This window comes from Cucurbita maxima, unplaced genomic scaffold, assembly GCF_002738345.1.
Source record: "Cucurbita maxima cultivar Rimu unplaced genomic scaffold, Cmax_1.0 Cma_Scf00034, whole genome shotgun sequence".
NCBI classification, from domain to species: Eukaryota; Viridiplantae; Streptophyta; class Magnoliopsida; order Cucurbitales; family Cucurbitaceae; genus Cucurbita; species Cucurbita maxima.
The window spans coordinates 1,383,569-1,406,105 of NW_019272050.1; the positions used below are offsets into that span (position 1 = coordinate 1,383,569).

Consider the following 22,537-nt stretch of genomic DNA (forward strand, 5'->3'; position numbering starts at 1 on the left):
ATATATTTTATCTTGAGTTCAATATTTGCTAGCCGTGAAATTAAGTTGTTACAATGATATCAGAGCCACACACCGGCCAGTGAGGACGCTGAGCCACAAAGAGAGTAGACATGGGGCGGTGTACCAACGAGAACATTGTGTCCTGAAGGGGGATGGATTATGAGATCTCACATCGATTGGAGAGAAATGAGTGTTAATGAGGACATTAGGCTCTAAAGGATGGTGAATTGTGAGATCCCACATCGATTGGAGAGATGAATGAGTGCCAATGAGGACAATGGGCCCCGAAAGAGGGGCGGATTGTGAGATCCCACATCGGTTGGAGAAGGGAACAAAACATTCTTTATAAGAGTATGAAAACCCCTTTCTCGTAGACACGTATTAAAAATTTTGGGAGGAAACCTAAAAAAGAAAGTTTAAAGAGGACAATATATACCGACGATAGGTTTGAGCTATTACATCATTAAACTCTCCTTATCCACCCACGTCAATTGAATGCTGTAGGAAGGACAAAAGCTTGATCTTAACACCCTTCCTCGCTTGGAGGTACTAGGATTCAAACACTTTAAAGTTGATAGATTTACGAAGGTATCGAAAACTATTATGTTTCAAAGAATTTTTATCTTTGGTATAAGCATGCAAAGTCCGTTTGAAACATTCTCTACAGCCTCCTCGAAGTTCAATCTTGAGTGTGATAGACAATGTTTCTCAGCTGTAGGAGGCAGGCAGGGCAGCATTTAGCAGGCTGGGTGTCTGTGTATTCTAATAACTAAGGTGTCAAACTCAAAACTATCTCTCTCTATATAACTGTGTTTGTTGGTTTCTGAAATGCCTACCATAACCAATAGCCTACCAGGGACAGCCATCCCCTCAAACTAAAACTAAACCGCTAAGAATTCTTAGCAGTTTCGTGATTTTAAAATGCGTAGGTTAATGTGAGTTTTATACATCCTTATAAGAAAAGTTTCGTTCCTCTCTCCAATCAATGTGGTATCTCATAATCCACTCCCCTAGGAGACCCAGTGTCCTCACTAGCATACCGCCTAATGTTCGGCTCTGATATCATTTATAGCAGTCCAAGTCCACTGCTAGTAGATATGGTTTACTATTAGTCTCACAGTTTTAAAAAGCATATATTAGGGAGAAGTTTCTATACCTTCATAAGGAATGTTTCGTTCTCCTCTCCAACCACCTAGTGTCCTCGCTAGCACACAACCCAATATCTAGCTTTGATATCATTTGTAGCAGCTCAAGTTTACCGCTACTAGATATTGTCCGCTTTAGCATGTTACATATTTCTGTTAGCTTCACAATTTTAAAACGCGTCTGTTAAGATGTTTCCAAATTTTCCACATCCTTACAAAGAATACTTCATTCCTCTCTCAAACGGGGTAGAATCTCACATGTAATTATAGAAATGTATTATATATCTCAATTAAATGACATGAACATGAACATGAACATGAGAGCGAGGAAGATATGGAATGAATGAAATAAATATGAGGTTCATCGACAAATGTGCAAACTCAAATGATCAACGTGTCGAAGTAGATAGACATAGTTGCGTACTCATGATATTATGAAATATGTGGACGAAATAGACGCAAACGTATCGTAGTCCACTCCATCAAAATCGGAGCCAAACGCCCCTTGAAAATGAAGAGACACACACACACAACCTTAGTTTTCTTGTTTCAAAGAAACATCCTAATCATTCAAAAGAGAAACCCCTTCCCCACCCCATTAAGTTCATCTGCTATTTTGTTGATATGATAGCGTAGAACAGTTCCATTTCAATTTCTTATTAAATTCCTAGCAGTTATGAAGGCATTCAGATTGGACAAAGAAAGATGCATAAGATTTGTTTGGTTTGATTTCTCCACTGACTTTTCAGACATTCATAAATAGAAATATATCCGTACACATTAATATTATTAATATCTCCATCATGTTTGACACAAAGGGTCCTATAAATTTCACCTTTTTTTCCCTTTACAAGTTTAATATCAAGAATTCAACAGATCAAAAACCAAAATCAAGCCAAATAAATCCAAACTTGAAGTTCGTCAGCATGTTCATGTTCTTGTCTTCTCTTAAATCAGCTTGAAAACAACACTTATTGTTACTGTTTACCCTCCTCTAAAGTTTCCCCTTCTTCGTACACTGCAATATTCCATTTCTTTCCAACCCATTTCTTATTGATCCTCATTCTCATCATCATTTCAAGTTTTTGCCCTATAAATCTGAAAAAGATGCAAACTTTCTTGTCCTAAAGCCACTAAAATGGGCATGTTGGATGATGATCATGATGATCATGATGATTTTGGGGTTGGGGTTGAGGAAAGTTTGAAGCTTGATCTTAACCGTGCCATTGTTTCTTCTTCTCAAGAGAGTTCTGAAGTTCTTGAAAATGGGAGAGGTTTTTGGAACTTCCCATTTTCATGTGAGTCCATGACTAGAAGCTCAGAGACTGATTTCAGTGATGGTTTTGTTGAAAACATGAACGAGCCCTTAAATAAAGCCAGTGGGGCTCAGTCTAGGCTCTGTGCTAGAGGCCATTGGAGGCCTGCTGAGGACACCAAACTGAGAGAGCTTGTAGCCCTTTATGGCCCCCAAAACTGGAACCTCATCGCGGAGAAGCTCGAGGGAAGATCCGGTAAGATTCCCAAAACTATTTTCTTTTAAACGCGTCGATTTGACATAGATTTCCACGTCCTTATAAGAAATAGTTACTCAATTTCTCTGTTTTGGGTTATGCAGGGAAGAGCTGTCGACTGCGATGGTTTAACCAATTAGATCCCAGGATTAATAGACGGGTGTTTAGTGAGGAAGAAGAAGAGAGGCTAATGCAGGCTCATAGGATATATGGGAACAAATGGGCGATGATTGCAAGGCTTTTTCCGGGAAGAACGGATAACGCTGTGAAGAATCATTGGCATGTTATAATGGCGAGGAAATATAGAGAGCAGTCTCGTTCATATAGAAGGAGGAAGCTGAACCAATCTGTTTACAGAAAAATGGAAGAAGATTTGAGTTTTCTTGTCCTTCCCAATGAACAAGACAACCGGCACCCGACAGCTCGTTCTCCTTTTGGTGCTGTTGATTATGGCTTTTTAACCCAAATGGCCACTGGTGGAGGAGAATCAATGAACAGTCATCATAGGCTTAATCAACCCTTCTTCAGCTCATGTTCTCCGCTTTCAACTCTGAATGTTCTTCCAGGTTTGTTGTTCGATTAGATTGAAGTTATGATATTGTCTATTTTGAATATAAGCTCTAGTGACTTTGCATTGGGCTTTCTCATAAGGCTTCATATCAGTGGGACTCTCTCTTATTAATCCTCCCATCGAATAAAGTATAGTATATCATAGAGTCTCTCTTGAGGTCTATGTAGCTCTCAAATAGTCTCCCCTTAATTGAGGCTTGATTTCTTTTTCTAAAGCCCTCGAACAAAGTTCATCTCTTGTTCAACACATGAGTCACTTTTGACTATACCTTCGAGCACCTTCGAGACTAGGAATTTCTTTGTTCGACTTACGAAGATTCTACTGACATGATTAAATTAAGGGCATGACTCTGATACCATGTTAGGAATCATTGATCTCAACAATAGTATTATATTATCCACTTTGAGCATAAACTCTCATTATTTTGCTTTGGGCTTCTCTGAAAGGTCTTAGATCCTCGTAATAATATGATATTGTCGTGGTTTTGCTTTAGGCTTCTCCAAAAAAGTTCCGTATCAATAGAAATGCATTATTTACTTATAAATCTATGATTATTTTCTTAATTCCAACGTAGAACTCTCTTCCAGCGATGCTCCAACTCTCTTGTCTTATCCAATGTTTGAAGGTTTGATGGTGTGTGCAGATCCCAAGAGCAGATTTTGGGAAGGAACAGGCCATGGATTTGTGGAACCACGCAGCCACCACCAATACCAGCCATATAACACGGCGGCGTTAGCATCAAACGACGGCGTAGGCGGCTCACAAACGGCCACATCTCACGTTCTAAGAGGTGGATCTTCATCAGTAACGGCGGAGACAACAAAACAAGCACCACCATTTATCGACTTTCTTGGGGTTGGAGCCACATGAAGAGGGTGAATCTCAGATGGGATTTCAAAGGATTAGAGAGGTAACTGAAGAATATGGAACCAACCGTACAGAGTGGTGGAACATATGATATTATCCTAAATGTTCTTCGAGCTTTGTTTTCCTTATTAAGGTTACTTTCTTTTGTTATCCTTAATCTCCTCGACGTGTACTGTTTTATGCCTTTCAAGTCAAGAAACTTCTGGCAATCAGCTACGCAGCTTTCATTGCCCAAAATAGTGTCTTCAACATCAATTTTAACATGGATAGATTGATTGGAGCTTTGTTAAATGTTTAACGTCGTTATTATCTTTTATGATAACGAAAATTTGACATCTTCTATATTTGTTGAACTAAAATACTCTTAAAACATCTTAATGACGAAGAAGAAAGGAAGAACCGTTCTATATATCGACTAGTTTTGTCTACCAAAGTGGGAAGCTTGACCTTGAAAATAAACTTTGAGTGAGTAATCCAACCATAAAAAATTTATAGGGATGAAAGTTTGAACCGCTAGTTGGAGAGGGTAACAAATTATTTCTTATGAAGGTGAGTGTGAGACAATATATCAGTTAAAGAAGGGAACAAACTATTTCTCATAAGAATGTGAAAACCTCTCCTTAGGAGTTTCAAAATCTTGAGGGGAAATACGGAAAGGAAAGCTCAAAGACAACAATATATGCTAGTGTTGGATTTAAGTAGTTACAAATAATAAATAATATAGGCTAGTGTTGGGTTTAGACGGTTACAAACGGTAACAGAAGTTAGGGCAGTACTAGGGAGGATACTGGCCCCCTCTTTTCCCAAGTGATCCTTATAAGAATATGAAAACTTCTCCCCAACCGATGATTGCCGCACGCCCTCTTTTCTTATAAGCGTGTGAAAACCTAGCATTGATAAAATTTAAATAATTTTTGGATGAGCTAATCGACCATTATTCAAAAGTGAAAGATTCTCCATAAGAACTCTACAAAAATACAAAACTACCCTTTTGTTTGAATTACTTAAACACCCTTCACTTAATCCTCCAAGCCAATTGACATTTTAAAAATATTCTTCGTTGGTAGCATGAAGTGGTTGGAGGAATGGAAGTCATTTTCCGAAGAGGGTCTACACAGTTCTCTTCTCATCTTCTTCTTCTAGCTTTCTCTCCTCCTCTCATCTTTAAATATCCCATCACTTATCCCCTCTGCTATTCAGACAAGATTCAAACCCAAAACAGAGTATGGTGGGTGTCTCTGTTTTTCAATAGCCTTTTTTGAGTATCTTATGCCTTTCTCTAAAGGATTGTTTTTGGTTGTTGGGCTCAGGAAAGTGCTGAGATTCGTAGATGGGAAGGGTATGTGGACTGGCGGAAGAGGGCGGCTGTGAGAGGCCGCCATGGGGGGATGTTTGCAGCGTCCTTTGATTTGGGTATTCTCAAAGTTGTTTCAAGAATTGGGTTTTGATCTGTTTTGGAGAAGATTTGATGAACGTTTGGTGTTTTTGGGTGCTTTTTTTTTGTAGTTGCGGAGATAGTGGAGCATTTGGCGTTTTCGGCAAATGCAAGCAATTTGGTGATGTATTTGTCTCGTTACATGCACCTTTCTATGTCAAAATTGGCTAACAATGTCACCAATTTCATGGGAACTTCCTTCCTCCTTGCTCTCCTTGGTGGCTTCCTTTCTGATGCCTTTTTCACCTCTTATCTCATCTTCCTCATTAGTGCTGCCATTCAGTTACTCGTAATTATCCCTCTCTCCCTTTCTCTCTTTTACTTTTTTACTCTTTTTACCCTAACCCCAACGACACGTGTAAAAGAGGTTGAACCACTAATACTGGTAATTAATGCAGTCGTTGAGAGATTTGAACTGATAATATTTTAGTTGATCATAATAATATTTATTGTCATGCAAAAACAATCATAATCTTATTTACCTTATTGGTCGTGTGTTCTTTCTTTTACGACTCCTCTCGTCTTGTCCTCATTCGTACGTTATTGGTCCTCCACCCTAATCGGAAACGTCCAATCAGAAGGCGTCCATTTATGGTATTTGTCTAACATTTTGTTGCCTCTTATAAACCTTCTTGGTTGGTTTAGAGGCATCTCGAGATGCTATAAACCCGTTTGATAAATATTTAGTAGGTAAGTGGCAGCGAATAGGATGAGTGAAATCGAACACGAGGCACCAAGTGTGTCCACATTTGTGATAGTGCATTTTCAGCTTGTAAAAGTCATAATTCTCTTATCAGTAGCTAAGTCCAAGGCCAAGCATTTGACCAGGGGTGGGCAATATTGCTGATACAAGTAAAGATGCCATCGCTGAAGCCTCCTCCATGCGATCAACAAGCGAACCCCACCGCCGTGTGTGCCAAGAAGCAAGCGGTGACAAAGCAGCAATGTTGTTTACTCGGCTATATCCGGTGGTGTTGGCAAAGCAGCTCATGAAACTCGATAGCGAGTATAGCCATGAGTCCAGCTCCTGATGGAAAAGAAACTAAACAGAATGAAGAAGGAAGAGATTCAACAGATGTTGTGGATGAACCATCAGAGAGTCTCAAGTTTCTCAATAATGCAGTTGTGAACAAGCCATTCCATTCAGCATTAGAATGCACAGTTAAAGAAGTTGAAGAAGTGAAGATTGTGTTGAAAATTCTACCAATATTTGCTTGCACTATCATCCTCAACTGCTGTGTGGCTCAGCTCTCTACATTTTCAGTTGAACAAGCATCAACAATGGACACCAAAATAGGCTCCTTTAAAGTTCCACCTGCATCTCTCCCCATATTCCCTATTCTCTTCATCATTCATCATGCTCCTCGCCCCGATATACGATCAAGTAATCATCCCGTTTGCTCGAAGGATAACGAAAACCGAAATGGGAATCAGTCAGCTCCAAAGGATAGTAGTTGGGTTAATTTTCTCTATTGGAGCCATGGCAGTTGCAGCAGTTGTCGAGACGAAGCGCAAGAGAGTAGCCACCGAACATGGTCTACTCGACTCCGCTCAACCATTGCCGATCACATTCCTTTGGATCGCCATCCAGTACTTGTTTCTTGGATCAGTAGATCTTCTCTCCTTGGCTGGATCATTGGAATTTTTCTTCACAGAAGCACCTGCAAGCATGAGATCCTTGGCCACATCTCTTTCCTTGGCTTCTATGGCTATGGGGTTTTACCTTAGCTCGGTGGTCGTATCGATCGTCAACAGCGTCACAGGTAACTCCAATCACCATCCATGGCTATCTGGAAGAAACATAAACCATTATCACCTTGAGAGGTTCTACTGGTTGATGTGTGTGCTCAGCGGATTAAATTTTGTGCACTACCTATTTTGGGCAATTCAGTACAAGTACAGACCAAAATCACAACAATAGGTGAATGACTATATATATATATATATGTGATGCAATAATACTTACAGGTTCCACCCATTTATTCTAACACATTCATAAACACTGCAAATGCTCTCATCTTTCAGCAAGCATAACATAGAATGGGAGAGTAAATTTGTGTTTGTGTAACAAATCAAGTCCATAACGAGTAGATATTGTCTTCTTTGGACTTTTCAATTCGGGCTTTCCTCGTTCTTTTTTGTTTTGGATCTTCAAAATAATTCTTGGGGGAGGTCCGTACCCTAGGAATCCCTTATGATACACCAAATTCGGCTCGGTTATTGATAGAGTGAATAGATCTTGGGTATAAAGGGTGTTTCGTTCTCTTCCCCAACCAATGTGAGATATCACAATCCATGGGGCCCAATGTCCTCATTGGCACTCTTAACTTTCTCCAATCGATGTGAGACTCCACCAAATCCATCCCCTTTGGGGCCAGCGTCCTTACTAGCTCATCGCCTTGTGTCTACCATGGTACTATTCATAACGGCTTAAGCCCACCGCTAGTAGATGCTAGTAGATATTATTCTCTTTGGGCTTCCCCTCAATGCTTTAAAATTCGTCTACCATATATTGTCTTCTTTGAACTTTCTCTTTCAGCTTTCCGTTTCTGGCTTCCCCTCAAGGCTTTAATACCCGTCTACTAGGGAAAGATTTATACACCCTTATAAACGGAGTTTCGTTCTCCTCCCTAACCAATGTGGGATTCTTACAATCCACCCCCATTCGGGACTCAACGTCTTTACTGGCACACTGCCTCGTATCTATCCCTTTGGGGAACAACCTCTTCACTAGCACATTGTCGCCTCGTATCTATCCCTTTGGGGAACAACCTCTTCGTTGGCACATTGTCTGGTGTCTACCTTTGATGTCATTTGTAACGGCCCAGGCCCATCGGTAACAGATATTGTCCTCTTTGGGCTTTTCCTTTCAATCTCCCCTCAAGGATTTAAAATGTGTTTGCTAAGGGAATATTTCCACACCCTTATAAAAGAAGTTTCGTTCTCCTCTACAACCAATGTGAGATATTACAGTTTGAATCTTATTATCAAGCTCTTGTGTTTGAACACGAGAATGGTCACTACTCAACACACAACTCAGGTCTATGAAACTGTTTCATAGTCACCTAGTTCCTTCACACCATCATCATCAACTGATATCTCAAATACTATTTGCAAAAAAAAAGAAAGAAAAGAAAAAAAAACCCCGAGTGAATATATAAATATATTTAGCAAATAGCTTGTTTATAAACTTATAAAAATACATTCTTCACGAAGAATCTATATACATATTATAAGACTAACTATAAATCGTCAACGATGATAGCTTGGATTTCCGATCGAGATCATATACAATAACTTATTTAAAATCACAAATTGTTGTATCTTTTTCCAATCTACCTTTTTGGGTGGAATGTAAAGTTGCTTTCACTTTTCAAAAACTTTGCTTCTAAGATGCTTTCTCCAAAAACCATGCATTATTTATTATTTATTTATTTGCACTTCCATTAATAACATATTATCCTGACTCATACTTCCAATTCCTATGAAATAATTTATACACAAGCCCTTCTTTTTTATTATTAGAAAAAGTAATCTCATCCTTGAATTCTCGGGATCGATTCAAGGGTCAAATTGGATTTTGGGTTCAGTCGGTAGGGATTCTCTGCCTACTCCCTGTTTGGCTCATCCCCTTTGTCACCTCTTTTATCGAGATATTATTACCTAGGTTCGTAAAGTTTGAATGGAGGTGGTAAGCAGTTATATGGATACAGTGTTTTGCCCGTAGACGATTTTTTGGCTCTCGCAAGAATTGTAGAAGTTTATGTTTTGTACGAGGTTTTTTGACAATATCATATTATTATGAAGATTCATAATTCGTAACATGAATTACCTATGATCTGGTTCGTGGATTTGAAGCTATCTTGAAAAGTAGGGAAGGAGGGAGATGGGTAGCATGATAATGAAAGTTTATGGCATCACATGCAATTGGGTCCCTTCCTTAATCACAATGAATCTTGGTGTAGAACAACATAAGTCTACATACTATCACACCCAATTATCAGAATCAAAGCTTTTCTAAGCTCAACCAGCACTTTAAGGCATCTATACCTCTCTTACTTCTTCATTTGTGATGAATCAACTCGATTCGAGGAATAGAATAGTCATCGACTCGTAGGAAAAGATGCAAAGAAAACGATCAAAATCGAGCTTGGGAATCAACTTCATCCATATCCATATTTGCAAGTTTTTGTTGAAGCAAGAATCTATATCTCGATTGTAATAATAATGTACAGAAAAGCTCGACAGAAACAAATGCTCCAACCTACAAACATGGGTGTTCATGTCTGATGTCGGGTCCAGATTTGTCCTCATTAAACTGCCCCTACTGGAAAACAACAATAATTTCCACTCTAATTTTAGGTTAATTAGTCTCAAGAACAGAATAATTGGGATTTGGGTTTGTTTAATGGCATCGTTTTTGATCTAAGAAACTAAGCAATCTCTCGGAATTTCAAAGCCCGAGAAAAAGCTGCTGGATTTGCCTGCAAAAGCGAGTAACTTTCACTGTGATGTTCTACTTTTCCCTTTGAAGTTTGTTGGAAAGAGCTGAAAAGTCCGCCATTGATGGAGCTTGCTGCAGCTTTTTCGTTTGGATCATCCAGTTTCAATGTCTTTGGAATCAAGAAACAGGGTTGTTCATAATTGCTCTGTTTCACACTTCTCTCATCTCTTAACCGTTTCCCCAAAACAGAGGAATTTGTTAACGAACTTTCACTGTTGGGATTAACTACCGTCCAAGAAGGCGGCGCTGTGTACTCCCAGTACGGTGGCGCAGGGTAATACGTCACAGGATACACCGGCGGGGCGAATGGCGGCGGAGACATTGAATAATAAGGCCATGGAAACGGGACAATCTTTTTCACTACTGATTGCTGTGAAGTGATTTTACTTCCTTTCTCCGATGAATTGGAGGCTGTAATTGACTGGTCATCTCCATTTTCTGTACCAAAGAGAAACCCATTTGAAGAATCTGAGCCAAAAGTGAGAAAGGTTCCATTTCCGCCGTCGGGAATTATTAACTGATGGAAATGTGAAGAAGATGAGGTTTTGTTCTTCCGTCGGCCGGCGCCGACGGGAACGTTTCTCATTGTCCCACCGGCCGTCCAGTATCTTTGGCAATTCTTGCAAAAATGACGAGGTTGGTTGACATTGTAGTTGTTGTAGTAACAGAATTTGGTGTCCGTGCTGTTACATCGAGGACAAGGAAGGATTTTGTCTGGTTTTTTTAAGGTTTTATTGTCAGGGGACATGCTTGAATCGCTCTCTTCTTCCTTTTTTGCAGCTTTTGGTGATGAAATTTCTCTTTCTACTGATGGGTTCTCACTGATTACCGATGTCGTTTGCTCTGTGCTCTGTTTTTCACTGCCATTCCCCTGTTCTTCACATGAAGTTTCCTGCAGAAGAACATTCAAATTTCACGTCTTAAAACAGAGTATCAGGCGAAACTCGGTTCAATCTTTGAACTTCAATATCCAAGAATCAAATCCTGTTCTTGCTTAGAGAATGATGAACAAGCAACTAAAAATGATTAAAACGGAAAGAAAATGAAAACCCAGAACGAAAAAGCTCCATTTTTGGATTCTGAAACGCCGAGAAAAACAGAGACTCAATTAACAGACACTCTGAAACGAAACGAATTGCAGAAGAACTCCAACCTTCTGGGAATCTTTAAGAACAGTAGCTTCTGAAGAAGCAAATTTGGATTCAGAATCATGATCGACATGGTTGAATGGCAAAGAAATCGTCTTCCCAAATAGCTTGATTGTTGGGTCTCTGACTTCGACTTCAGCCATTTTCGTTCTCGGATTTAAACGAACAAACAATCGAACAAAACCAGAGAATCTGTTCTTCAAATCTCTTTGTTTATGGATGTTGAATCGAACTGTTCTTCCTAATCTTTCCTGTTAGTTTGGTGATCTACGGAGAGAAAATTGAGGCATACAGAGAGGATATAGAGAGGGGGGTGTGAAATGGAGAAGGTGGGCGGTTCCACGTCAGCAATGGTAGAAACGTTATGAACCACAATTTCATGTGGCCATATAGATCTTTATTGTGCTGTTAGATTCCCCACATTGGTTAAAAAGATAGTGTTGTGCTGTTTCATCCTTTTTATTCCATGTCAGCATCACCACGTCACTCTTGGCCAATTAATTTTTTTTAATTTACTTTTTTTTTTCATTAAATTAAGCTTCGATGAAGTTCAAATGTCTTAATTATGACTCTCTTAATATATCCAAATGTCTCGTCATCTAATTAGTGATTCGCATAAGTAAAACCACAGCTAAAAGAATGAGTTTGGTAGAATCAACAGGAAAAGAAGACCATGTTGAGCTCGATTCTAGTTTGACTTTGTGAAATGACTTGAAAGATGTAAGATAAGTGGGAGTCGAGAGGCAAAAGTGAAATATCATTATTTTTAATGTTATTATTAGAAGTGGGCACTGCCCTTCTTTTTGGACCCCGAACATATTTCAATGGACACTATCAGGTGGGGAGTTTGGCTAAATAGCTAATTTAAATTGGTTGCATTTGGTTGAAAAGCCATTAACTTTTGTGGGGTTTAATGCTTCAAAGTACAATTAGACACTTTTCTACTTAAATTTTACCATAGGTTTTAAAATCAATTATTTTTCTAAATAAAATAAATGATTTATTACTCACGTGTCCCCTTGGGATTGGCTGTCATTCTGCTTTGTTTTTTTTTTTTTTTAATTTTTTTTACAAAAATATCTCAATGCATAATTGATAATGGATCGTTTTCAAAGAGTAAGAGAAAAATAATGGAAAAATCTTGAAACTAATAGATATTTTTTTCCTCATAATTTTAAAATTCAATTGTATAACATTTTTTTTTTCTTATTATTAAATAAAGTATTTACGCATAAAAAAAAATTATATATACGCAAAATCGATCTTAGGTAACAAAATTGACGTTTTTCAATGATAATTGTTATGCCGTAAAATAGACCATAATAACAAGTTGAAAAGACTAAAAAAATCAAGTGGATCAAAATGGATCAAACAGAACAAGAGCCGAGCCATCGAGTAAAGAGAGAAGAAAAATGACTTAGGGCTGAAACCCAAGTCCATGGTTAGCCACTTGTGAGGCTCACACCTGCTATCTCCTTGGTCGATGTCATCCCAAGCCAACTCAAATTCGATCATTTTTTATCGTAACCCTAATCACTTCTTTCATGCTAATGTAAGCATAAAAGTTTATACGATAGCATTATTGTGCATGTTTACCGATTCAAACTAATTAGTATAAGGATGAAAGCAAAGTAACAATAAAAAAGTTAGAATGAAAATGAAATTAAAAGATATAAATAAAGTTGTTTGGGCGTCGAGTTTTTGGGCGAGTACTCGGCTCGGGGCTTGCTTAGCTGTACGAGCTCCCCACTTGTAAAATAAACACGTGGCTGAGGGCCCACCATGGTGCCTCTCATAGCTAGCACTCTCTTAAAAACTGTCTCCTTCCACATCAGCACCGTCTCCACAAAAAGATGCACGAAAAGCATCATCTAAACGCATCCCACCCGTCCATCTACACTACAAAAAGATTAATGAACACGTGTCGGTAGGTGAAGGAGCATATCTGCCTTTTTAAAATATCTTCTTCTAGTGGCTCTCATTGGTCCAATTAGGAGGCATATCTTTCTTTGGTCACGGACACGTGTCAGTTTGAACAAGTCAGGACAATTAGGAGGCATTTCCAATCATCTTTTTTTTTTTTTTTATTTATTTATTTATTTTAAAAACTGCCTCTGTTTCTCCGTAAAGCCCCCCAAAAGTTTCGTTTTTACACAATTAGACCCCAATGGAAACTTTATTATTTATTTATTTATTTATTTATTTTTAATTTTACATACGAGCTAAATCTCGTAAGAAGCATAAGTACGGGTGGAGAGAGCAATAACTTGACTTGTTATGTATCGTTCGTCAACTTCACAGTTTTAAAATGCATCTAGTACAGAGAGATTTCACATCCTCCCTCCTCAAATTGAGGTGAGATCTCACAATCCATTTACTTTAAGACCCGTCTCTAACATATCAATCTCACAATCCACCTCCTTAGGAGCCCAACGTTCTTGTTAGCACACTATCCGTGAGATCTCACAATCTACTCCCTTGGAGTCCCAACGTCCACTCTACCACATCGATCTCACAATCCTCTCCCTTTGGGAGCCTAAAATCCTCACTGTCACACTGGTATGTGACTCTGAAATCATTTGTAATAGCTCAAGCTCATCACTAACAAGTTTTGGCCTATTACGTATCGTCGTCAACCTCACGGCTTTAATACGTGTCTACTAGAAAGAGGTTTCTACACCCTTATAAGAAATGTTTCGTTTTCGTCTTTAACAGAAGCGGGATAGAATAAAGTAGAAGATTGATGGAATTAAGGATTAGGGTGTGGAAACATCTCGACATTATTTTTTTTTGGGTATGAAAACAAGAAAAAAGAAAAAAGAAAAGTAATCCATATATTCAAAATTTTCTAACAACTAATGATTCAATATTCTTTGGTAGAGGGAGAGTTCCCACTTTCAACTTTTTTTTTTTTTTTTTTTAGTGTTTGGAGCATTTTTGTTTTTCTTTTAATCATTCCATTTTTTTTAAATATAACATTTTAGTATTTAAAAAAAAAAAAAAACCTTTGTTGAATATAATATGTGGTTTTAAAAATTTTGATATGAAATAATTGGATGAGATAATTTAACCTAACACATGAATTATCTCGAATTAAATGGAGGTCAATCACACACTTAACCATGTAGTTTCTATTCTTAAGATCGCTCTCATGCATATGTGGTAATTAAGGCCCATAAACGAGAAGTGCACTTTGTTGGTATAGACAGTTACTTTCAATTTTTCTAAGTATTTTGTAGTAATCATGTGTTCAAATAGTATCCGTTCGTTTATGATTGTTTAGACTTGAATATGAAAAAAAGGAGAAGATTTCCATTCATAATCCATTACAAGGTTGACGAATTCGGGTTTCAAATTTGTTCATCATGATTGTCCAGAATGTTCATCTTCTTCTTCTTCTTCTTCTTCCCATTCAAAACAGCTCACCATTTATTGTTTTTTTATTTGACTTCTTCTTCCTCATTCTCCACTTCCATGGTGGATCAGACAAGACCCATTACCATTTTTTCTTTCCAATTTTCCTCTCTTTCCATGTTGCCTTTTCATTCTTCAATCTCTTTCCAAACCCACCTTCAAAATAAGTCATGAAACGCGACAATTTGCTCATCATTTCAGATGTAATTGCTTATCTTCAACTGGCCAAGATTGTCAACCATATTGTTGCTGAGTTTAGAGATCTAAAAAGAGGATTTAAAAGTTGGGTAATCTTCGTCTCCAGTGCCTTTCTTCTGTCTCTTCACTTTAATGAAATGTTTTTATGGGATATGTGGAATCCAGTGTGAATCAACAAGGACCACATTGCAAAGTTAAATACTCTTCAGTGATTGATAGTGAAGTAGTAACGTGAGGAAACAGTGAAAAAACCCATCGAAAAATAAAACAAAACATGAAACCGTAAGCTTGCAAGAAGTAGAAAGAGACCATAATTCTGACCATGTGCCGACAAAGATGTAATTATGATTCAACTTGGCCAAGGTATCAAGCTTCCCGAGATGCAAACCAGGTATCTGTATGTATATGAGTGATTCATAACTGGTGTATATTTTTAGAACAGATGATATTTTATTTTAAGTAATGGCAGAAGCAGCAGCCACTGCAAGAGATGTTGAATGGCAGAAGGGCTTTGCAGTACAGTGACACTAACAAGTTGATGTTGGAGATTTATATCAATTGGAGAATAAAAGTCATAAACCTCTTCCTTACAAATGCATTTTAAAATCTGAAGAGATCAAAAGGGAAAGCCTAAAAGGGACCCTTAATTCAATCATGTCTGTTTTGTGAGTTGTTCTACTGAATTGACTCACAATTTAATTCCAGAATTCTTCAAAGTATCAAAGATCTTTGTTCTAATCTGAGGGATTCATTTGAAAAGTGGCATGATTACACACAATCAGAGACAGAGCAAAGAGAAGAATATATATATGAACTATTAAGTATTTCACTGTACATAAGAATGATCAGAATCAATTGGAGGAGTTTGCAGAGAATCCTGATTTCCCATAGGATTATCAAAGGAAAAACTCACCCAAATCTCCCTTTCTCCCATTCTCTCAGTCCCTTCATCTTCAACCTTTTTCCCTTCATCTTCATCATCATCAACTGGCATCTCATATCTACAAACAGGGCACGACCCATGTAACTCCAGCCACTTCTCAATGCAATCGCCATGGAATTTATGGTTACAGGGCATTTCTTTAGCAACGCCCCCGACTTCGATCTCATCCAAGCAAATCACACACTCAGTTTGTGCAGAGACATGAACAGAGGGCATGGCTATGATCGAAGCTTTCGAAGCTGGGGGCTGGCTGTTCTTAGGAGTGGATTGGATCATTATCAATTGATGGAGAAAAGGATTGAAGAAGATGAACCGGTCGGGTAAAGTGGGGTTTGTTTCGATTCCTTGATTTGGGGATTGCGGAGCGATTGTATGGATCATAGTGGCGAAACCTAGAAAATGGGGTGCCAGTAGAGACACGTCTGTGTTGAGAATTAGTGTTTCGAGGGCTGAAGAAAGCTCAGAGGGGTCTGGCTCGGAAGGCATTGATGGGAAATCGGAGGGGAATTGAAGGGATTAGAGAATGGGATAGTGGAGGAAGAAGAGGAGTGGAGAGGGGTATTAAGAGGAGGGGTTGAAGAAGAAAGAAGAAGGTTGAAGAAGGATCTGGAATTTGTTGGAGTCAGATGTGTTCAATATTGTTGACATTAATTAATTAATTAATTAATGGAATATCATGTATTAATAAATAATGAATATATCTCCTTACGGAAAAACTAAAAGCAAAGCCACGAAAGTATACGATCTAATATCATACTATTGTCATTGTAGGGGGTCGTATTTTTTAATATGGTATTAGAGTTATACCCTTAACTCAGTCACGTTGGAGGAGTATTTATATTAGAGGTCAGATCTAGTATGGATCGTACATGGACAATAGTTAGAGTCGACAGCTCTCTTAGGTTTCTCTCATCTGGGATCCCTGGAAAAGAGGATCAAGTTGACCCTTGCGAACAGCTTGATGCACTATCTCCCTTCAACTCTTTGAGCGAAATGCAGCAAAAGGAAGGAAAATACATGGACCGACCCCATCGTCTCCACTCCGTAGAAACTACGAGATCACCCTAAAGACGCCTTCGGTATCCAGGGGTCGCGGACTGACCATAGAACCCTGTTCAATAAGTGGAACGCATTAGTTGTCCGCTATCCGGTTGGACAGTAAGAGTCGGAGAAAGACAATCACTCATTCTTAAAACCAGCATTCTTAAGACCAATGAGGCAGACAGAAAAGAGGGAAAAGCTCTCCATTACTAGTTCTCTTGTAGCTGAATTCTCCGTAACCACAAAATTCTACTTCTTAAATATCTAAATCTTTCTTTCTAAAATATCTAGATTGCTATATTCCGCTCAATTTTACCGCAGGTGGCATGCCTGGTCTGATGTCAAAGGCTTCTTCACCCTTTGGGTTCCAGTCAAAGCTATTTAACTTCCCCACATTGGAATGTAAGAGTGAACTGCACATGCATTAGCTCCTAATCTGTATGATAATCAATTGACTGGACATAATGTGATACATACTGTTCTGGGTAGAGGTAGAGCATACATCTATTATACCAAATACTGCAGGCAGATGGATTTTGTATGATAATCAATGATAGATATGTTCAGAATTAAGGCAAGTTGTAAATGTAATTGCACAAACATCATTGAAAATGAATTGTGATGAAGCCACGATTTGGTAAGAATTTAATTGATTGCCTATTGTTACTATATACCACTGTACATGCTACAACTCTCATTCTAACACGACACTCTCGGTCACTTGAAATGTACAAAATTTCAAGCAACTCTTTAATTCATAGGTTTCTCTACACAAACATCTAATTACACAGCAATTGTTACGAGGTCATGTTACCTCTTCTCTTTCAGGGGGGATCGACCCTTGTATCGTTGTTTAATATGTACTAGTTCGACCGTCAGAATAGTACCTCTTAGTTATCAGAACCACAGCATCTAATACCATTTCCTTCCTGGAGTTTCTGCCATAAACAGAGCATCTCCCGAGGTCCCTGGTAATGAGCAACCACATAATCATCCTTACAACCTTCAATGTGAATTCTGTCGTCCTTCTCGTACTGAATTTTGAGGCCGTCTTTCTTCATGTTTTCTATCCAGATTCCCATGGCTACATCTTCTAATTTAAACATCTGAAGAAATGACATCCTGTTTTTAGTTTTTCCTTTATGGAATAATACCTTTTTCGATCAATGAAATAGCAGATACCTTTAAGCGGCCCTCTTTGTAGTTTTTGGATATGGTCTTAGCTATGTCATTAGACACTACATACCCAGGACCATGTGCCCATGTTGGATAATTATCTTCGGGCCATGCCTACATTGGAGCATTCAATGAATATAAGATGGTAGAAAATAAAAACTAGCCGACTAATATTAGATAAATCGAGAATGCGGTATACAGGCTGTTGAACACAATTCTTTGTGGAAAACACTCACACTCTTTATTATCAATCGAGAATATATTACAAGACATTCTGAAGAAACTATTGCATACTCTCTCTGATGAAGTAGGGTGAGGGGTTATTTACCGTAGAGACCAGACAATTTATTCCTAACATATCTAAATTTTTTTCCTAGGTAAAGATACCTAAACCATCTTCCAAAAAATAAATATACAATGAGTTTATATAATTATTGGACTTCACCCTATTGAGCTATTAATGATATTTTAACACACGCAAATAATGAGCAAGCTTGTTAAAAAATGTGAATTATATTTGGAAAAACTCTTTTTTTAACAGAAATGTCGATTAAAGTTCCTTTCATGTTAACATTCCTTTCAGGGCAGTCAGGTTAGGTAAGACCCATAAGAGTGAAAAAAAAAAAAAAAAAAAAAAAAAAAAAAAAAAAAAAAAAAAAAAAAAAAAAAAAAAAAAANAAAAAAAAAAAAAAAAAAAAAAAAAAAAAAAAAAAAAAGTGAAGTGAATTTTTAGTCTTGGGTTATCACGCAATGTTAGATCATTTCCCCATATAAGCAAAATTCGATGTGGAAATTTACCTCCATGCTAATATACCACTTGCTCTCAGGGTCTCTGTGAGGTTGAGAATCTGAGTTGATAAGTCCATAAAGCAATCCACTTTGTGCATCAATCCTTTTTAAAGAAGCAAGAACTTCATCCACTCGAACAAAGGCATCATCATCTGTCTTCATGATATACTTCGCTGAAGCAATCTCTGCCTGTCAAAGCAGCGAGATTGTTAACTTGAATCATATGATAAATTCACAAGTGAAAGAACGAATCTTTACCCCGAAGATGCAGATGCCCAACGTTTTCCAGGTAATAACGCTGTAATAGTCAACAAAAGGCATCATCTGTATGTCACCATATGTTCGGGCCTCATCCCACAGTTCCTCATTGACTATTTGGTTCTTATGCTGCAAATGAAGCAAACTGATTTTAAGCCACTTAAAACTGTATTCTTTATGAATTCACACTTTTCTTATGAACAGCTGATGAATCATTCCAATTCAAGTACCCAACCAATAGATTTTTAAAAATAGAGTAGCAGGCTTCTCAAGCAGCTCACTCAACTTCACTTGAAAACATTATGAGCAGACTTAGAAGTGGCCTCAAGATAAATTTTGGAAATAAATTGTGGTTCATGTGACGAACAGCTAAAACTTCGAATCCTATGAAACCAAGTACTTGTATGGGATTCTTTTCAATCAAAGAAGAGTACATGCGAAGCTCACCAACCCAACAAAGAAGCGAACTGCAACAGACCCTGACTGTACTGCAGGATACTGCATCCAGGTTCTCCGAATGGCCATCCGATATTTAAAATTGTTTGCTGTGGAGAAAACACCAATGAAAAGATCCAATGGTTTTTCCGGTGAGAGGGGTGAAGATTTCAATGCTTCTATGTTAACAATATGATCAGAGTCCTCGGATGTGGGCAAACCACTAGCCAGGACAGAAATTAATTTCAAGTCTCCTGAAATCTTCACTTCACTGACCAGCCATGGCTCCAAAGTCTAAATAAGAAGCAAGCCAAAACAGCATTAGAGTGATTGTTCAGAGATCAACGTAAAGACAACGAATATAAGAATGAGTGATAATACTTCGCGGTAAGCAAAAGAAGTAACATGTTTTCCATCAACTGTCATCTGGATTCCATCTACTCCCACTCTAAGTGTAGCAGCAAATGGTTGACCCAGTTTGAAAGGGAAGTACGGTCTTGTTTTAGATCCTTGCACCATAGATTTTGATTTGTTGAAATTCTTATTTGAATCAGAAAGGCGAGTTTCGACATTGCCCACTATCTTGTTGCATTTCTCCAATTCATCCACTAGGATATAAAATCAACAACATTAATTTCAAAGTGAAAGGAAACAATGCTTGATAAATCAATTACATGCACATCGTGCGACTTGAGTCAATGTTGTTGAAAAGTATGCAAGCATATGCATTAATAACTTTAATATCAGCGAGCCACAAGGTAAGATCGTATGTAATCAAACTTGAATTGCTTATAAATAGAAGCAACACAATTTAATCTAGACTCCATTTTTAAAACATAATTTTGACTAAAATAGTTATTTTGCTTAGTGAATGCATGAAATTAATCAAAGAAATATGATAGACGTTTATACCTTTTCCATTTTCATCAGAACCAGGGGATGGACATCGCTCCTCATCTCCCCAATCATGAGAAACTGTCCAGGTGTTCTGAACAATTACAGGATCCTCAGTTAACTTATCCCCCAAAAGCCGAACATTGTAATGCAAAATGAGGGGTGGATCAGGCTCCCCAGGCAGTGGTTCCCCTGTCAAGTCAATTCGAAAATTTCCAAGAAGTCCATCTGGAATGCCAATGACTGTGATTGAAGAACCCTGAGTCAGGCCACATGGCATTCTCAGCTTATGACCATTGTGCTCAAGCTTTGTAGCATTCATTTTAGTTAGAAAATGAGGGCATTGCTTCTCTTTCGCACGTGCACTTCCATTTATATAACCAAGCCTTTCCTTTTCAATCGAAGCCTTGAGAATATCCCATACACCCCCAGCTTCTTTAATGGCCTCAACGGCATTAGGCAAACCTCGTGTATGATTAATTATGGTTCTTAAATGGTTCCAAGTCTGAAGAGCTCGATTCTCTCCATCAGTAAAGTTCCCCGGAGTGAACAGACTGGATATTATAGAGTCAGCAGAAATCACTTGATATGCAATTTCAGGATTTTGTACTGCAGTTGGAACTGCAGGATTGAGCCACTGAAGAGGAGCAACGGAATTGTACAAGGGCGTTGCATAATAATTTTGCCGAGTTGAACTTCTTGAGATAACATAAACCATCAACAACAGCATAGACAGGGACGCAACCAGAACCCGGCCATAACTTTTCTTCATTCTGGCAATTAAACAATTGCCTAATAACCAATAGCTCTAATCCCAAGCCACCATCATTAAGCAACAATAAAATAAAGCCCCAGTAGCTGGAAATCTTGCTCCTCGAGACTATTTCTGAAAGCATATTTACACGAAACAATTGGTAACAAAGAACAGAAATATCTCGGAACAAGTGGTAGATATAAATTAAATGAGACCTTCTCGACATGCATTAATTGCAAAATATCGCAAATCCTATTGCTACTTAATGCACAAGATAGTAGGCCAGCTACATACGACAGATATTTAATAAGTTTCAGAACTTAATTCTAACATCAATAATCCGACCTTACATGCCGCGTAAATCGCAAAAAACACTTTCTCAAAAAAAAAAAAAAAAAATACAAGACTCAAACTAAAATGATTAACAGTACCAGAAAAGACAAGGCGAAGCAAAAGAAACGGAACACTAAACAAAAACGAAAAAGAAAATTCATCCGCACTTCATTAGATACAATTTCTCCAACTTCAAACAAGTATAAAACAAACAGCAAAACAATACTCGATCTCCTTCAACTAGCAAATCATCAGAATCTCACACAGAAACCTCAAACAAAATTCCGGCGACGGAAATCACAAAGAGATCCAAAGACATTGTCTAGGTGTTCCATAGAAGTAGTCAGAACCTCAATGGTCCATCGAAGAAGAACATATGCAGTAAAAGTGGAGATAGAAAGCAAATTTACCTTGAAAATGTGAAGAGAAACTTCCGCCGGAGAGAAATGCAGAGAAAATGTAGTAAAGGCGGCAAAAGAATTGAGAAGGTGGAAGACGGTGGAAGAAGAAGAGGAAGAAGAATAAAGAGAGAGATAGAGAGAGAGAGAGAGAGTAATAGATCGCTGTCGTTTCAAGCTTGGGGTCGACGTCAAAGCAAAAGACAGGAAATAAAAAATAGAAAAAAATAGAAAAAAAAAAAAGAGAATGAGAGAGAATAATATATTAAATAAATCCCAGATCTTCAAACTTCAAATTTGATTTTAATTTTAATTTTCAACATTAGAATAGTTGTTGTTACAGTAATTAAAAAAAAAAAAAAAAAAAACGACACCGTTTAATCTATAATTTCAAAAGAGAAAAAGCGACGAACTATTTTCCGGGTTACCCGCTCGGTCGCTTATCCCTCCGCGACAAACCAATAGCGTAAAGCCATCTTTACACATAATAAAATTCGCTGTTTGACGTGGCGGGTTCTGATTGGACTGTTCAGAAGGAAGGTCCTGTCCTTGTCGTCCTCGATTTTTATATACTTTTCTTTTTCTTTTTTTTTTCTTTTTACGAAGAGGCTTATCTTCATGTCTTTCCTTTTAATTTACATCCTTGGACGTCAGTTGAATTATTCCAATTTCACCTAATATCTCAACAACTACCCAAAACGGTGTCGTTTCTAATTTCTATTT

The 22,537-nt window shown here is 38.0% G+C and overlaps 4 protein-coding genes and 1 pseudogene across 5 annotated transcripts; 2 read left to right on the forward strand and 3 right to left on the reverse strand.

The window, feature by feature from the left end:
• The first annotated feature begins 1,994 nt into the window (after positions 1 to 1,994).
• LOC111467417 (transcription factor CSA-like) lies at positions 1,995 to 4,320 on the forward strand. Of its 2 annotated transcripts, none has more exons than XM_023112302.1 (3): positions 1,995 to 2,656; positions 2,761 to 3,222; positions 3,853 to 4,320. In XM_023112302.1, exons 1-3 carry the CDS (start codon positions 2,284 to 2,286, stop codon positions 4,095 to 4,097), a joined length of 1,080 nt encoding a protein of 359 aa, XP_022968070.1. In that variant the 5' UTR covers positions 1,995 to 2,283; the 3' UTR covers positions 4,098 to 4,320. The 2 variants fall into 2 exon arrangements, with proteins under 2 accessions (XP_022968070.1, XP_022968071.1); XM_023112303.1 differs by having other exon boundaries at positions 3,871 to 4,320.
• Positions 4,321 to 5,185: 865 nt separating this feature from the next.
• LOC111467437 lies at positions 5,186 to 7,519 on the forward strand (annotated as a pseudogene).
• A 2,257-nt stretch (positions 7,520 to 9,776) lies between these two features.
• On the reverse strand, positions 9,777 to 11,531 carry LOC111467415 (cyclic dof factor 1-like). The gene is made up of 2 exons (XM_023112299.1): positions 11,187 to 11,531; positions 9,777 to 10,925 (listed from the first exon to the last, which is right to left on the reverse strand). Exons 1-2 carry the CDS (start codon positions 11,322 to 11,324, stop codon positions 9,963 to 9,965), a joined length of 1,101 nt encoding a protein of 366 aa, XP_022968067.1. The 5' UTR covers positions 11,325 to 11,531; the 3' UTR covers positions 9,777 to 9,962.
• Positions 11,532 to 15,521: 3,990 nt separating this feature from the next.
• Positions 15,522 to 16,388, reverse strand: LOC111467433 (E3 ubiquitin-protein ligase RING1-like). The gene has a single exon (XM_023112328.1). It carries the CDS (start codon positions 16,220 to 16,222, stop codon positions 15,620 to 15,622), a length of 603 nt encoding a protein of 200 aa, XP_022968096.1. The 5' UTR covers positions 16,223 to 16,388; the 3' UTR covers positions 15,522 to 15,619.
• Positions 16,389 to 17,311: 923 nt separating this feature from the next.
• Positions 17,312 to 22,015, reverse strand: LOC111467410 (beta-1,3-galactosyltransferase GALT1-like). The gene is made up of 8 exons (XM_023112289.1): positions 21,827 to 22,015; positions 20,348 to 21,215; positions 19,817 to 20,043; positions 19,448 to 19,729; positions 19,001 to 19,129; positions 18,752 to 18,931; positions 17,960 to 18,067; positions 17,312 to 17,883 (listed from the first exon to the last, which is right to left on the reverse strand). The coding sequence occupies exons 2-8, from the start codon at positions 21,099 to 21,101 to the stop codon at positions 17,668 to 17,670; spliced, it is 1,896 nt and encodes a 631-aa protein (XP_022968057.1). The 5' UTR covers positions 21,102 to 21,215; positions 21,827 to 22,015; the 3' UTR covers positions 17,312 to 17,667.
• Positions 22,016 to 22,537: the final 522 nt, after the last annotated feature.

Coding starts and splice junctions, on each gene's coding strand:
- LOC111467415 (XM_023112299.1), bottom strand. CDS start 11,324: ATGGCTGAAGTCGAAGTCAGAGACCCAACAATCAAGCTATTTGGGAAG. Junction 10,926..11,186: donor TTCTTAAAGATTCCCAGAAG/GTTGGAGTTCTT, acceptor GTTCTTCTGCAG/GAAACTTCATGTGAAGAACA.
- LOC111467410 (XM_023112289.1), bottom strand. CDS start 21,101: ATGAAGAAAAGTTATGGCCGGGTTCTGGTTGCGTCCCTGTCTATGCTG. Junction 20,044..20,347: donor TTCTGATGAAAATGGAAAAG/GTATAAACGTCT, acceptor TTTATATCCTAG/TGGATGAATTGGAGAAATGC. Junction 18,932..19,000: donor TGGGCATCTGCATCTTCGGG/GTAAAGATTCGT, acceptor CTGCTTTGACAG/GCAGAGATTGCTTCAGCGAA.
- LOC111467417 (XM_023112302.1), top strand. CDS start 2,284: ATGGGCATGTTGGATGATGATCATGATGATCATGATGATTTTGGGGTT. Junction 2,657..2,760: donor GAAGCTCGAGGGAAGATCCG/GTAAGATTCCCA, acceptor TGGGTTATGCAG/GGAAGAGCTGTCGACTGCGA. Junction 3,223..3,852: donor AACTCTGAATGTTCTTCCAG/GTTTGTTGTTCG, acceptor CAATGTTTGAAG/GTTTGATGGTGTGTGCAGAT.
- LOC111467433 (XM_023112328.1), bottom strand. CDS start 16,222: ATGCCTTCCGAGCCAGACCCCTCTGAGCTTTCTTCAGCCCTCGAAACA.